The sequence below is a fragment of the Lampris incognitus genome, chromosome 13 (genome assembly GCF_029633865.1).
Source record: "Lampris incognitus isolate fLamInc1 chromosome 13, fLamInc1.hap2, whole genome shotgun sequence".
Classification (NCBI taxonomy): domain Eukaryota; kingdom Metazoa; phylum Chordata; class Actinopteri; order Lampriformes; family Lampridae; genus Lampris; species Lampris incognitus.
In genome coordinates this window covers 51,850,452-51,866,329 of record NC_079223.1, presented here as the reverse complement: position 1 = coordinate 51,866,329, position 15,878 = coordinate 51,850,452, and the positions used below count along the sequence as shown (strand labels likewise).

Below are 15,878 nucleotides of genomic sequence, written 5' to 3'. Positions count from 1 at the left end.
TCTGCGGTGTTTTTGTAGTATTTCTGCAGTGTTTTTGCAGTATTTCTGCAGTGTTTTACGCAGGCGTCAGTGCTCCGGGGATGCGTCGTGTGCGTCGCTGAGGGGGAGACTCGGCGCTGCTGCGCGTAGCAAACCCAAAGCCAATAAAAGTGTGAACTTTGACCTGCTGAAGAATGTACCTAGTTTGTCTGTTGCGTCCGTGTCTGTCAGGAGCTCACTGACATTTCCGAGATTCCCCTGAAGTCTTTGGACTGAATGAAGCGCATCTGACACACGGAGGCTGGTCTTAGCCAAGTCCCGTCCACCTTGCGGAGCACCGTGAAACCTTCTGATCCCAGCGGACTGAAGAGGACTCCTTCTTATCCGTCATTATTAATCGTTATTAGTCATTACTGCCCATCAACATGCAGCGCGTCTCATCCCGGCTGAGTTACCTGTACGTGTCTGTCCCCGCACGATGTGATGAGTCTGATGTAATGTGGCGGACGTCCCGTCCTGACACGTACTCACCTACACCTTCTCTCTCCCTGCAGGTTCCTTCACTTGGTCGCCTTCTGCTACTACGCACAGGTACGTGGACGGTCTCTTCTCCTACCTGTGACTTGGACGCTGAAGTATTCGTCCGTTACTGTCGTTTTATTTTCACAAAACAAGTCTTTATCTTGGATTTGCCAAGCCGAGACTGAACCCCGCGAGTGCAGGGCAGAGGCGGGGAAGGGTGGAGGGCGTGAGAGCGGAGCCGCACACCGGCGCGTCACGGCGGGCAGCTCATCCGGTCAACATACCGCTGTCGCGCAGGACGCGTGGACGCAGCGCTTTGGAACACGTCCCGCGTCCTCACGTGAGGGCCGACGTTTCCCTCTGCGTCCACCCCATCACGCACAGCACACGACCCGGGGGCTTTTAGTACGGGTTCTGCTGGGGAACATAGTCCTGCAGGGACGTTATTACGGGTTCTGCTGGGGAACATAGTCCTGCAGGGACGTTATTACGGGTTCTGCTGGGGAACATAGTCCAGCGGGGACGTTATTACGGGTTCTGCTGGGGAACATAGTCCAGCGGGGACGTTATTACGGGTTCTGCTGGGGAACATAGTCCAGCGGGGACGTTATTACGGGTTCTGCTGGGGAACATAGTCCTGCGGGGACGTTATTACGGGTTCTGCTGGGGAACATAGTCCTGCGGGGACGTTATTACGGGTTCTGCTGGGGAACATAGTCCTGCAGGGACGTTATTACGGGTTCTGCTGGGGAACATAGTCCAGCGGGGACGTTATTACGGGTTCTGCTGGGGAACATAGTCCTGCGGGGACGTTATTACGGGTTCTGCTGGGGAACATAGTCCTGCAGGGACGTTATTACGGGTTCTGCTGGGGAACATAGTCCTGCAGGGACGTTATTACGGGTTCTGCTGGGGAACATAGTCCAGCAGGGACGTTATTACGGGTTCTGCTGGGGAACATAGTCCAGCAGGGACGTTATTACGGGTTCTGCTGGGGAACATAGTCCAGCAGGGACGTTATTACGGGTTCTGCTGGGGAACATAGTCCAGCAGGGACGTTATTACGGGTTCTGCTGGGGAACATAGTCCCTGCAGGGACGTTATTACGGGTTCTGCTGGGGCACATAGTCCAGCAGGGACGTTATTACGGGTTCTGCTGGGGAACATAGTCCAGCAGGGACGTTATTACGGGTTCTGCTGGGGAACCTAGTCAGCAGGGGTAGCAGGGAGGGCATTACGGGTTCTGCTGGGGAACCTAGTCCAGCAGGGGTAGCAGGGAGGGCATTACGGGTTCTGCTGGGGAACCTAGTCCAGCAGGGGTAGCAGGGAGGGCATTACGGGTTCTGCTGGGGAACCTAGTCCAGCAGGGGTAGCAGGGAGGGCATTACGGGTTCTGCTGGGGAACCTAGTCCAGCAGGGGTAGCAGGGAGGGCATTACGGGTTCTGCTGGGGCACCTAGTCCAGCAGGGGTAGCAGGGAGGGGGGTAAAATAGAGATGAAACAACCCGTGTCCGTTTGTTTTCCCAGCCTGGTCCCACACCGCCGACACGGTTCCGCGGAATCCTCCTTTTACGCACAACCCGTAATCAGGCCGCGCTGCGTTGGAGGAAGCTGCTCGTTTCACTTGGCGACGCGTCCGCTGGACGTGTCCCGCATGTCCCTCGGCACAACACAAAGGAAACAAAACGCCTGTGTTCTCGTTTTGTCTCGGCCATTGTAAACATGTATTTAAGCTGATGGGCCAGCGGATGTGTACAAGTCAGAGATGCGCGGTCGCTTTCTCAAAGTGGAGTTATGACGTTGCAACATTCGAGCTGAACGCAAAGGAAAAAAGCAAAAAGTGAAATCAAGTCATTGTCTGCCGCGTCTAATTACTGTACTGATGACCGCGTCTAATTCCTGTACTGATGACCGCGTCTAATTCCTGTACTGATGACCGCGTCTAATTCCTGTACTGATGACCGCGTCTAATTCCTGTCCTGATGACCGTGGTGGCGTCTAATTCCTGTACTGATGACCGCGTCTAATTCCTGTACTGATGACCGTGGTGGCGTCTAATTACTGTACTGATGACCGTGGTGACGTCTAATTCCTGACAGGTAACCAATCAGTCCCCGCCTAATTTCACGCAGCATGTAAGCGAGCAGAGTAAAGTGACGGACCGCGTCAGCCGCAGGTTGATTCGGACCTACCAGCTATACAGCCGGACCAGCGGGAAGCACGTGCAGGTTCTGCCCAACAAGAAGATCAACGCAATGGCCGAGGACGGAGACGTGCACGGTAAGACCCATGAATGACTCGTTATCTCTCTCTCTCTCTCTCTCTCTCCCTCCACATCTGCATGACGTCCCGTTTTAAACGTCTCCTTCGTTAGCTGACCTTTGTACAGGCCTCTGTCATGTCTTTATTGTCATGAAGACGTCACGATATAGCAGCTGGCGTGGCTTGATGGATCCAGAAAGTGAGTGTCCCGGATGTAAAGCTGGCGCTGTCCTGTCCCTGGTGTGAGACACTGCTGCGCAGTTTGCAAGCTTGGGATTAAGGGGCACAGCCCATTGATGCACGGGCCAAATAATATAATAAATAACATGGACTAATATCCATATAACTCGAGGACTATGACAGTTAACGAGCGTGCTGATAGGCCGCTACTGCTCTCCACCGTGCAGGCAGCCCAGTCTGAAGGCAGCTTTTGTGGTCAGTGATGGTGAATAAGTGGAGTTGTGTGATATCAGTGTGTATTATGTAGAGAGGAAGAGGGGAAAAAAAGATCTGTTGGAGTGTAGATGGTGCTGGAGGTGATCCTCCAGAGGCCCATGGGTCTGGAAGAGCCATTAGAAGTCTTCTTAACTTCTACCTCCCGAACATTTCCTGCATAGCTCCTTCTTCTCCCCCTCCGTCCACACTCCAAGTCTGCAGCCTGCACAGAGCTGCTGCCTTCTGCTGCCTTCTGCTGCATACCTTCTTTTCCTTCCAAACCGTTTTCACCAGCCACCTCCCCACTGTCCGTCATTTACCTTCCACAGCCAGGCTGAGAGTCCCTGGTCTAACTGTGCACCACTAGTCTCTGGTCTAACTGTGCACACAACTAGTCCCTGGTCTAACTGTGCACCAACTAGTCCCTGGTCTAACTGTGCACCAACTAGTCCCTGGTCTAACTGTGCACCAACTAGTCCCTGGTCTAACTGTGCACCAACTAGTCTCTGGTCTAACTGTGCACCAACTAGTCCCTGGTCTAACTGTGCACCAACTAGTCCCTGGTCTAACTGTGCACCAACTAGTCCCTGGTCTAACTGTGCACCAACTAGTCCCTGGTCTAACTGTGCACCAACTAATCTCTGGTCTAACTGTGCACCAACTAGTTCCCAGATCTAACTCGGCACCAACTAGTCTCTGGACTAAGTGTTTGCTGGTTTATAAGGAGGTCAAATGCACACATGCATCCTTCTACTGGACATAATGACAGCTTCACAAACCATGTGGGAGCTGTGAGGTCACCTGAAATACTGTGTGTGTGTGTGTGTGTGTGTGTGTGTGTGTGTGTGTGTGTGTGTGTGTGGTGTGTGTGTGTGTGCGTGTGTGTGTGCGTGTGTGGGGAATGAATAAAGTGACCCCAGTAGCCATGTGTAAGTGAGATGAAGGAGCAGAATGGTGTCTCTTGCACAATGAGAAGTATAAATGAGAAATAAATATAAATACAAAATGAGAACTCGAAACTTCATAAGACGTTCACATCGTGTGTAAGAGCTATCCCAAACACACAACGTACAGCAAGGCTATGGCAAACTCCTCACCATCGGTAGTCCCCTTGTACACAGTTTGTACACAGTCTGTACACAGTTTGTACACAGTTTGTAGATGATTATTCTATCAGGCCCAAGAGGAACAGTTTTCTCATGTAAAAACGTTGACAACAAAATGTAATACAGTGTGATAGGGTGTAATGTGTGTCTGTTTGTAGTGCATGACACGAGAACCCTGACTTTTGTGATAAATACATGAGTCAACTTGAATATAATTATAGTATTACGATAAATAATTGTAATATTAAGACAAATAATTATAACATTACGATAAACAATTGTAATATTAAGACAAATCATTTTAATATTAAGATAAATAATTATAATATTAAGATAAATAATTGTAATATTAAGATAAATAATTATAATATTAAGAGAAATAATTGTAATATTAAGAGAAATAATTTTGAGATATGTGATGTAATAGGATAGAGAATTTAGAATTCTGCAATTGCTCGTTTGCACAAATTGTTACATTAATTAATATGTAATAATTACATAACTAATTTTTACATTACGGTATCATGTATGTTGTGTATGTTATTATGTGTTACATAAATGTTGTGTAAACACAGCACGTGCTGGAAAGAAACATCCTTTTATTTTTTTAATTCTACAAAACAGCAACATTTGCTACAGTGTTGCCTTGTTGTCAAACAAACCGCCACATTATTTCTAACATCAAAGCAAAGGGAGCACGCGAAACACCGACTGCGCACATGTCGGCCTGTGGCGCGTCTTGTGCCGCAGCTCACGACCGAAGAGATGAGCGCGGAGCGTGACGTGTGACGTGTGAGGTCAACGCAGACTTCTTTGAGAGGAATGTTTAATGGGCCTGCCAGGACGGCCCGCTTCTTTACTTTCACACAACCGGGGGACACGTGGTTTTATCATTCTGGAAGAGTTCAGCTGCCGCTGCTGCTGCTGCTGCTGCCGCTGCTGCCGCTGCTGCTGCGCAAATCCCCAGGAACGCTCCCGCCGGCTCTGGCTCCTGTGTGTGTGTGTGTGTGTGTGTGCGTGTGAGAGAGAGAGAGAGAGAGAGAGAGAGAGAGAGAGAGAGAGAGAGAGAGGGAGAGAGAGAGAGAGAGAGAGAGAGAGAGAGAGAGAGAGAGAGAGAGAGAGAGAGAGAGAGAGAGAGAGAGAGAGGAGAGAGAGAGAAGAGAGCGAGAGAGAGAGAGAGAGCGAGCGAGAGAGAGAGAGAGAGAGAGAGATCGAGAGAGAGAGAGAGAGAGATCGAGAGGAGAGAGAGAGAGAGAGAGAGCGAGAGAGAGAGAGCGAGAGAGAGAGAGAGAGAGAGAGAGGAGAGAGAGAGAGAGAGAGAGAGAGAGAGAGAGAGAGAGCGAGAGAGAGAGAGCGAGAGAGAGAGAGAGCGAGAGAGCGCGAGAGAGCGAGAGAGCGCGAGAGCGCGAGAGAGAGAGAGAGAGAGAGAGAGAGAGAGAGAGAGAGAGAGAGAGAGAGAGAGAGCGAGAGAGAGAGAGCGAGAGAGAGAGAGAGAGCGAGAACGTAATGGAATGCTCATGTATGCACACACACTCCAGTTTTCTTTGTCAGGTCTAATGCTTTAATGTTTGCACACACACACACACACACACACACACACACACACACACACACACACACACACACACACAGTGGTGTGTAAGTGTCCTAGTAATTGTGTTGATTGCCAGTAATCTTTTCAAGTGAATGTATAACTGTAGTTATGATGATTGCATATAATAATTGGAAATTAATGAAAAAAAGTGTGTTGTAAGAAGTGTGTTTTAAGAAGTGTGTTGTAAGAAGTGTGTTTTGAGAAGTGTGTTGTAAGACGTGTGTTTTGAGAAGTGTGTTGTAAGTGAGATTTTGATTTGGTTTAAAGCTGCAAATGTCAGTAATTCAAATGAGTAGGTTTCAAACCACACATCAGTGTCTCTATGATTCTATCAGGTATTTCCTCTTCTCTGTATATCTGGCTGTTAAATCTGGTGCTGTAGCTACATGTTGGCATACTGTATTTCAGACAGCATGTAGGCCTACTCATCACTGTATGTCAGACATGTCGACCTGCTCATCACTGTATTTCAGACATGTAGGCCTACTCATCTCTGTATGTCAGACAACATGTAGGTCTACTCATCACTGTATGTCAGTCATGTCGACCTGCTCATCACTATATTTCACACAATATGTAGGCCTACTCAACTTTGTATTTCAGACAGCATGTAGGCCTACTCATCTCTATTTCAGAAATGTAGCCCTACTCATCACTGTATTTCAGACAACTTGTAGGTATCCTTATCACTGTATTTCAGACAACTTGTAGGCTGCTGATCTCTGTATTTCAGACAACTTGTAGGCCTACTCATCGCTGTATTTCAGACATGTAGGCCCACTCATCACTGTATTTCAGACAACTTGTAGGCCTGTTGATCTCTGTATTTCAGACAACTTGTAGGTCTACTCATCACTGTATTTCAGACAACATGTAGACCTACTCATCACTATTTCAGACAATTTGTAGGCCTACTCATCACTGTATTTCAGACAACTTGTAGACCTGCTGATCTCTGTATTTCAGACAACATGTAGGCCTACTCATCACTGTATTTCAGACAACTTGTAGGCCTGTTGATCTCTGTATTTCAGACAACTTGTAGGCCTGTTGATCTCTGTATTTCAGACAACTTGTAGTTCTACTCATCACTGTTCTTCAGACATGTAGGCCTACTCATCACTGTATTTCAGACAATTTGTAGGACTACTCATCACTATTTCAGACAACTTGAAGGCCTACTCATCACTGTATTTCAGACAACTTGTAGACCTGCTGATCTCTGTATTTCAGACAACATGTAGGCCTACTCATCACTGTATTTCAGACAACTTGTAGACCTGCTGATCTCTGTATTTCAGACAACATGTAGGGCTACTCATCACTGTATTTCAGACAACTTGTAGACCTGCTGATCTCTGTATTTCAGACAATATGTAGGGCGGTTCATCACTGGGCACAGGTTCAAACCCTCTCCCAGCGACAACTCATGCTCTTCACAGTCACCTACAACTGCTGCAGGATGGAAGTTGCTCTGGGGTGGGTTTTAATGTAGACATATAATTCATTAAGGTTGGCACACAATGGCAGACACACACACACACACACACACACACACGGAAGTGAGCATGAGGTTACAGATTTCGTCCTACAGTCAGCAGTAGCTGCTTCATTGTGTGTGCCAGAGTTCCTTGCTGTGTGTCCCAGAATTTCTTGCTGTGTGTCCCAGAATTCCTTGCTGTGTGTCCGACAGTTCCTTGCTGTATGTCCCAGAGTTCCTTGCTGTATGTCCCAGAATTCCTTGCTGTGAGTCCGATGTTCCTTGCTGTATGTCCCAGAATTCCTTGCTGTGAGTCCGATGTTCCTTGCTGTATGTCCCAGAGTTCCTTGCTGTAGTCTCTAATCGAACGCTTCTCCTCCCAGCCAAGCTCATTGTGGAGACGGACACGTTTGGGAGCCGTGTGCGCATCAAGGGAGCTGAGACGGGCCTGTATATCTGTATGAACAAGAGGGGCAAACTCATTGGCAAGGTAAGGAACAGAGTGTACACTAGCTGCATGGGCTGGCTGGGTTGTGGGTCAAAGGTCAGGACTCAGATCAGCCATGTTTTGGTGGGATTTCAGAGTCAGAATCAACTTTATTGGCCGGGTGTCATTATGCATATGAGTAATGTGACTGGTTTACAGCACACAGCCTTGTTGCTGGTCTCATATGTATGTGAGCTCCTGAAGTGCTGCTTGTCTTCACTGGTGAAGATGATTCCATTTTTAACAAAATGATTTGATTTGATTTCACTTGACTTGACTTGATTGGATTTGATTTGATTGATTTGATTTGATTTGATTCAGTCTTAACAGTGTTAGGCCTTGACTTCTTGCTAACACTTGGGTTAAGGTGATGGTTCTGCTGTCATCAGAAGCCTTCTCTCTTGTGTTGTTTGTAGGTGTGTGTGTGTGTGTGTGTGTGTGTGTGTGTGTGTGTGTGTGTGTGTGTGTGTGTGTGTGTGTGTGTGTGTGTGTGTGTGTGTGTGTGTGTGTGTGTGTGTGTTTGAGGCCATCTCACTTGCTCCTCTCTCACTGTGCTGGCTAATAAACAGAACTGCCAACCTCATCCCTGTAAACCAGCACCCTGCCTGGTGCTCCATCTGTCACCGCCACACCGGCCCTGCACAGCCTGACCGGACTCTCTCTGTGTGTGTGTGTGTGTGTGTGTGTGAGAGAGAGAGAGAGAGAGAGAGAGAGAGAGAGAGAGAGAGAGAGAGAGAGAGAGAGAGAGAGAGAGAGAGAGAGAGAGAGAGAGAGAGAGAGAGAGAGAGAGAGAGACATACAGGGAGAGAGATACAGGGAGAGAGATACAGGGAGAGAAAGTGCAAAAGGGGATGGAGTATGTGTGTGCCTCTTTGGCATTGCTTAAGTGTACCGTTTTTGGACTATTTTTAGTATTAGACTGTTTAGTGTTGAGAGTGTTAGCTGATACTCGGTAGGCCTGTGTGTCCATCCTGCTGCTGTGTGCCCAGCTATAACAACAACAACAATAAGAAGAAGAAGAAGAAGAAGAAGAAGAATAGCAAGAAGAAGAAGAACGATAATGATAAGAAGAAGAAGAAGAAACAGAAAAGAAGAAGAACGATCATAATAATAATAATAATAATAAAACTTGGAACATCTCATATCCTAAGAAAGGCACTATCCATCACATAGACTTCTACCTCATTCTAACCCTAGACCCAAGGAATGGTGTATTATGGCATGAAGTTAAAGGACATTTCTAGAATAATAATAATAATAATAATAATAATAACAATAATGATTATGATAATAATAATAATAATAATATCAACAATGAATAGTAATAATAATGATAATAATGATGATGATAATAATGATAATGATAATAATAATAATAATGATAATAATAATAATAATAATAATAATTTGGTAATAATAATAATAATGATGATGATAATAATAATGATGATGATGATAATAATGATAATAATAATGATAATAATTTTGATAATAATAATAATGATAATAATAATAATGATGACGATGATAATGATAATAATAATGATGATGACGATGATAATATTAATAATAATTATAATAATAATGATGATGACGATGATGATAATAATAATAATAATGATGACGATGATAATATTAATAATAATGATAATAATAATGATAATAATGATAATAATGATAATAATAATAATGATGACGATGATAATGATAATAATAATGATGATGACGATGATAATATTAATAATAATTATAATAATAATGATAATAACAATAATAATGATAATAATAATAATGATGATGATGACGATGATAATATTAATAATAATGATAATAATAATGATAATGATAATAATAATGATACTATTAATGATAATGATAATAATAATAATGATAATAATAATAATAAAGGCTTGGTCAGCTGTATGTTGGCTTTGCAGCACAACTGAAGCCCTCTCTATTCTTGCGTCACACGGCTGTTAGTCCACCCTGCAGTGTGACTTTGAACAGCCAGTCTGACTGAACAGGCGGTGGCTTTTCAAGATCGTATCGGTTGGTTTTTAAGTCGAGGAGCCGGGGCTGTCTTGAATAAGCCATAGCAGATAGAAACGTGAGAGAAACTGACGTCCCGGGCTGGTGCAGGTCTGGAGCTGGAGGTATTGCTCCTTCAGTACTGTGCCGAGAGCATGAGGACCCATGAGAGACCATGAGAGACCATGAGAGACCATGAGAGATCAGGAGGCTGTGAGACGGGCTGGCTAACCAGAGTCTGCATGTGTTGCTACAGGGAGAGCAGCACCATGGCTTACTGTCACCCCCCTCTCTGATCTGGACTCTAATGACTGTAGCATCTGCTGTACGTGTACGTGTGTGTGTGTGTGTGTGTGTGTGTGCGCGCGTGTGTGTGTGTGTGCAGAAACAGGCTGCACGAGGGACCCTCATCCCTCCCACCTTTGATATTTCCCATCTTTAAATCTTCGCCCAGAGGTCGTTGAGCGTTTACTGATTAATTGTCTGTGTGTGTGTGTGTGTGCGCGCGTGCGTGCGTATGTTGTGCGTGTGTGTGCGTGTGCGTGCGTGTGTGTTAACAGAAAAACGGGCAGGGTCGTGACTGCATCTTCACGGAGATCGTGCTGGAGAACAACTACACGGCGCTGAAGAACGCGCGCTACGAGGGCTGGTACATGGCCTTCACGCGCCGCGGGCGGCCCCGGAAGGGCTCGCGGACACGTCAGCATCAGCGCGAGGTCCACTTCATGAAGAGGTTGCCGAAGGGCCAGCAAGTCTCCCACCCCGCGCACCCCCGACCCTTCGACTTCCTGCACCACCCCTTCAGCCGCAGGACTAAGCGCACGCGCTACTCGCTGCAGCGCTGAGGAGCAGCGGAGCGTGGACACGAGCGGGAGGGGGAGCGCGTGACGCCTGCCAGCTCTTCCTCCATACTGAGCATCATCCTCATATGTAGAGTGTTGTTTCTATTTTCTATAGGTAAACATACATATGAGGATGATGCTGCATACCGAGCATCATCCTCATATGTAGAGTGTTGTTTCTATTTTCTCGTAGTAAAACACAAAATGTAAAGAAGAGAAAAAGTGAGAAATCTATTTTTGTATTCAGATGTTTAGTACTGACCTGTGTAAAAAGAAAACGATGTTTTTTTGGGGGGGGGATTTTTTATGGATGCACATAACTCATCATGTGATTAATGTGGGACGCTGATGTGTTGCTGGAGTGTTTTTATAAGAAATGTTGTTATCACATTTCCAATGGAGTCCTGCTCTTGGACTCCCGCCTGCTGCTGAAGGAGACCTGCAGGGCCTGACTCTCAACACGACCGCCAGCCTTACACACACGCCGGCAGCATCAGGGCGTGGGTCTCTGTCGTAGCGTCCTGTGGTGACCTCCACTGTGGTGAGCATGGAGGCACCTCAGCCTGGACGCTCCCTCACACGGGGATGACTCACTATCTACTACAGTACTACTACAGTATCTGCTACAGCACTACTACAGTGTCTACTACAGTATCTAATGCAGTACTACTACAGTGTCTAATGCGGTATCTACTACGGTACTACTACAGTAAATACTACAGCACTACTACAGTGTCTACTACAGTATCTAATGCAGTACTACTACAGTGTCTAATGCGGTATCTACTACGGTACTACTACAGTAAATACTACAGCACTACTACAGTATCTAATGCGGTATCTACTACAGTACTACTGCAGTATCTGCTACAGTATCTAATGCGGTATCTACTACAGTATCTGCTACAGTACTACTACAGTATCTAATGCGGTATCTACTACGGTACTACTACAGTATCTACTACAGCACTACTACAGTATCTAATGCGGTATCTACTACAGTACTACTACAGTATCTGCTACAGTACTACTACAGTATCTAATGCAGTACTACTACAGTATCTAATGCGGTATCCACTACAGTACTACTACAGTATCAACTGCAGTATCTACTACAGCACTACTACAGTATTTACTACAGTATCTACTACAGTATCTAATGTGGTACTACTACAGTATCTAATGCGGTATCTACTACAGTACTACTACAGTATCAACTGCAGTATCTACTACAGTATTTACTACGGTACTACTACAGTATCTACTGCAGCATCTATCTTCTACAGTATCTACTACAGCACTACTACAGTATCTACTACAGTATCTACTGCAGTATCTACTACAGTACTACAGTATGTACTACAGCATCTGATACAGTATCTACTATAGTATGTAATACAGTATATACTACAGTATGTACTACAGCATCTGATACAGTATCTACTACAGTATGTAATACAGTATATACTACAGTATGTTCTACAGTATACTACAGTACTACTACAGTACTACAGCAGCTTTAGGTGTACTTGGTGCAGAATGTGGCAGCTACATTTAGAATGACAGGTTCCTGCTGCGGCCATCACGTGATGTGTACAAGGCGTGTTGAAGTGTCAGGACCTCCACTTCCTGTTGTGTTGTTGCCCCTGTATGTGTGTTTTATACTTATATAAATATATTTTTATTTCAGGATGTGTAAAATACTTCTAAGGATGGAATATTTATTTAAAATGTATAGTAAATGTAAATTAGAATACTGATATTAAACTTTGTTTGTTACATGTTGTTCTATCCATCAATCAATCAATCAATCAACCAACCAACCAATCTATCTATCTATCTATCTATCTATCTATCTATCTATCTATCTATCTATCTATCTATCTATCTATCTATCTATCTATCTATCTATCTATCTATCTATCTATCTATCTATCTATCTATCTATCTATCTATCTATCTATCTATCTATCTATCTATCTATCTATCTATCTTTCTGTCTGTCTATCTATCTATCTATCTATCTATCTATCTATCTATCTATCTATCTATCTATCTATCTATCTATCTATCTATCTATCTATCTATCTATCTATCTATCTATCATCTATCTATCTATCTATCTATCTATCTATCTATCTATCTATCTATCTATCTATCTATCTATCTATCTATCTATCTATCTATCTATCTATCTATCTATCTATCTATCTATCTATCTATCTATCTATCTATCTATCTATCTATCTATCTGTCTATCTTTCTGTCTGTCTATCTATCTATCTATCTAACTATCTATCTATCTATCTATCTATCTATCTATCTATCTATCTATCTATCTATCTATCTATCTATCTATCTATCTATCTATCTATCTATCTATCTATCTATCTATTTCTACCTTTCTCTAAAACGTGCTGTGTTTAACTGAAAGGTATATTGATTTGCGCGTTGAAAAGGAATGATCACTTTATAAGTTGATGCAACAATATTTTCTATTATCTTGTAATGTCACCACGACTGTCTCAACATGGTCAGGTGTAGTCAGCATGATCAGGTGTAGTCAGCGTGGTCAGGTGTAGTCAGCATGGTCAGGTGTGGTCAGCGTGGTCAGGTGTAGTCGATGTGGTCTGGTGTGGTCAGTGTGGTCAGGTGTAGTCAACATGGTCAGGTGTGGTCAGCGTGGTCGGGTGTAGTCAGCATGGTCAGGTGTGGTCAGGTGTAGTCAGTGTGGTCAGGTGTGGTCAGTGTAGTCAGCATGTTCAGGTGTAGTCAGTGTGGTTAGTTGTGGTCAGCGTGGTAAGGTGTAGTCAGTGTGGTCAGCATGTTCAGGTGTAGTCAGCGTGGTCAGGTGTGGTCAGCGTGGTCAGGTGTGGTCAGCGTGGTCAGTGTGGTCAGGTGTAGTCAGCATGGTTAGGTGTGGTCAGGTGTAGTCAGCGTGGTCAGGTGTAGTCAGTGTGGTCAGGTGTGGTCAGGTGTAGTCAGTGTGGTCAGGTGTGGTCAGCGTGGTCAGGTGTAGTCAGTGTGGTCTGGTGTGGTCAGGTGTAGTCAGCATGGTCAGGTGTGGTCAGGTGTAGTCAGCATGGTCAGGTGTAGTCAGTGTGGTCAGGTATAGTCAGCGTGGTCAGGTGTGGTCAGCATGGTCAGGTGTATTCAGTGTGGTCAGTGTGGTCAGGTGTAGTCAGTGTGGTCTGGTGTGGTCAGGTGTAGTCAGCATGGTCAGGTGTGGTCAGGTGTAGTCAGCATGGTCAGGTGTGGTCAGTGTGGTCAGGTATAGTCAGCGTGGTCAGGTGTGGTCAGCATGGTCAGGTGTATTCAGTGTGGTCAGTGTGGTCAGGTGTAGTCAGCCTGGTCAGGTGTAGTCAGTGTGGTCAGGTATAGTCCGCATGGTCAGGTGTAGTCATTGTGGTCAGGTGTGGTCAGGTGTAGTCAGTGTGGTCAGGTGTAGTCAGCGTGGTCAGGTATAGTCAGCGTGGTCAGGTGTAGTCAGTGTGGTCAGGTGTGGTCAGTGTGGTTAGTTGTGGTCAGCGTGGTAAGGTGTAGTGAGTGTGGTCAGGTGTGGTCAGTGTGGTCAGCATGTTCAGGTGTAGTCAGCGTGGTCAGGTGTGGTCAGGTGTGGTCAGCGTGGTCAGGTGTAGTCAGTGTGGTCAGGTGTGTTCAGTGTGGTAAGGTATAGTCAGCGTGTTCAGGTGTGGTCAGCATGGTCAGGTGTAGTCAGTGTGGTCAGGTGTGGTCAGTGTGGTCAGGTGTAGTCAGCGTGGTCAGGTGTAGTCAGCATGGTCAGGTGTAGTCAGCATGGTCAGGTGTGGTCAGTGTGGTCAGGTATAGTCAGCGTGTTCAGGTGTGGTCAGCATGGTCAGGTGTAGTCAGTGTGGTCAGGTGTGGTCAGTGTGGTCAGGTGTAGTCAGCGTGGTCAGGTGTAGTCAGTGTGGTCAGGTGTAGTCAGCATGGTCAGGTGTAGTCAGTGTGGTCAGGTGTGGTCAGCATGGTCAGGTGTAGTCAGTGTGGTCAGATGTAGTCAGTGTGGTCAGGTGTAGTCAGCATGGTCAGGTGTCGTCAGTGTGGTCAGGTGTGGTCAGTGTGGTCAGGTGTAGTCAGCATGGTCAGGTGTGGTCAGAGTGGCCAGGTGTGGTCAGTGTGGTCAGGTGTAGTCAGCATGGTCAGGTGTGGTCAGTGTGGCCAGGTGTAGTCAGCATGGCCAGGTGTAGTCAGCATGGTCAGGTGTAGTCAGTGTGGTCAGGTGTAGTCAGAGTGGCCAGGTGTGGTCAGTGTGGTCAGGTGTAGTCAGCATGGTCAGGTGTGGTCAGTGTGGCCAGGTGTAGTCAGCATGGCCAGGTGTAGTCAGCATGGTCAGGTGTGGTCAGTGTGGCCAGGTGTAGTCAGCATGGTCAGGTGTGGTCAGTGTGGCCAGGTGTAGTCAGCATGGCCAGGTGTAGTCAGCATGGTCAGGTGTAGTCAGTGTGGTCAGGTGTAGTCAGAGTGGCCAGGTGTGGTCAGTGTGGTCAGGTGTAGTCAGCATGGTCAGGTGTGGTCAGTGTGGCCAGGTGTAGTCAGCATGGCCAGGTGTAGTCAGCATGGTCAGGTGTGGTCAGTGTGGCCAGGTGTAGTCAGCATGGTCAGGTGTGGTCAGTGTGGTCAGGTGTAGTCAGCATGGTCAGGTGTGGTCAGTGTGGCCAGGTGTAGTCAGCATGGTCAGGTGTAGTCAGAGTGGCCAGGTGTGGTCAGGTGTAGTCAGTGTGGTCAGGTGTAGTCAGCGTGGTCAGGTGTGGTCAGTGTGGTCTGGTGTGGTCAGGTGTAGTGAGTGTGGTCAGGTGTAGTCAGCGTGGTCAGGTGTGGTCAGTGTGGTCTGGTGTGGTCAGGTGTAGTCAGCATGGTCAGGTGTGGTCAGTGTGGCCAGGTGTAGTCAGCATGGTCAGGTGTAGTCAGTGTGGTCAGGTGTGGTCAGGTGTAGTCAGTGTGGTCAGGTGTAGTCAGCGTGGTCAGGTGTGGTCAGTGTGGTCTGGTGTGGTCAGGTGTAGTCAGCATGGTCAGGTGTGGTCAGGTGTAGTCAGAGTGGCCAGGTGTGGTCAGTGTGGTCAGGTGTAGTCAGCATGGTCAGGTGTGGTCAGAGTGGCCAGGTGTAGTCAGCATGGTCAGGTGTAGT

At 46.3% G+C, this 15,878-nt stretch overlaps 1 protein-coding gene across 1 annotated transcript; it reads left to right on the top strand.

Moving 5' to 3' along the window:
• The first annotated feature begins 404 nt into the window (after window positions 1-404).
• Window positions 405-10,738, top strand: fgf8a (fibroblast growth factor 8a). The gene is made up of 5 exons (XM_056292013.1): window positions 405-436; window positions 534-570; window positions 2,601-2,781; window positions 7,762-7,868; window positions 10,454-10,738. The coding sequence occupies exons 1-5, from the start codon at window positions 405-407 to the stop codon at window positions 10,736-10,738; spliced, it is 642 nt and encodes a 213-aa protein (XP_056147988.1).
• The last annotated feature ends 5,140 nt before the right edge of the window (window positions 10,739-15,878 follow it).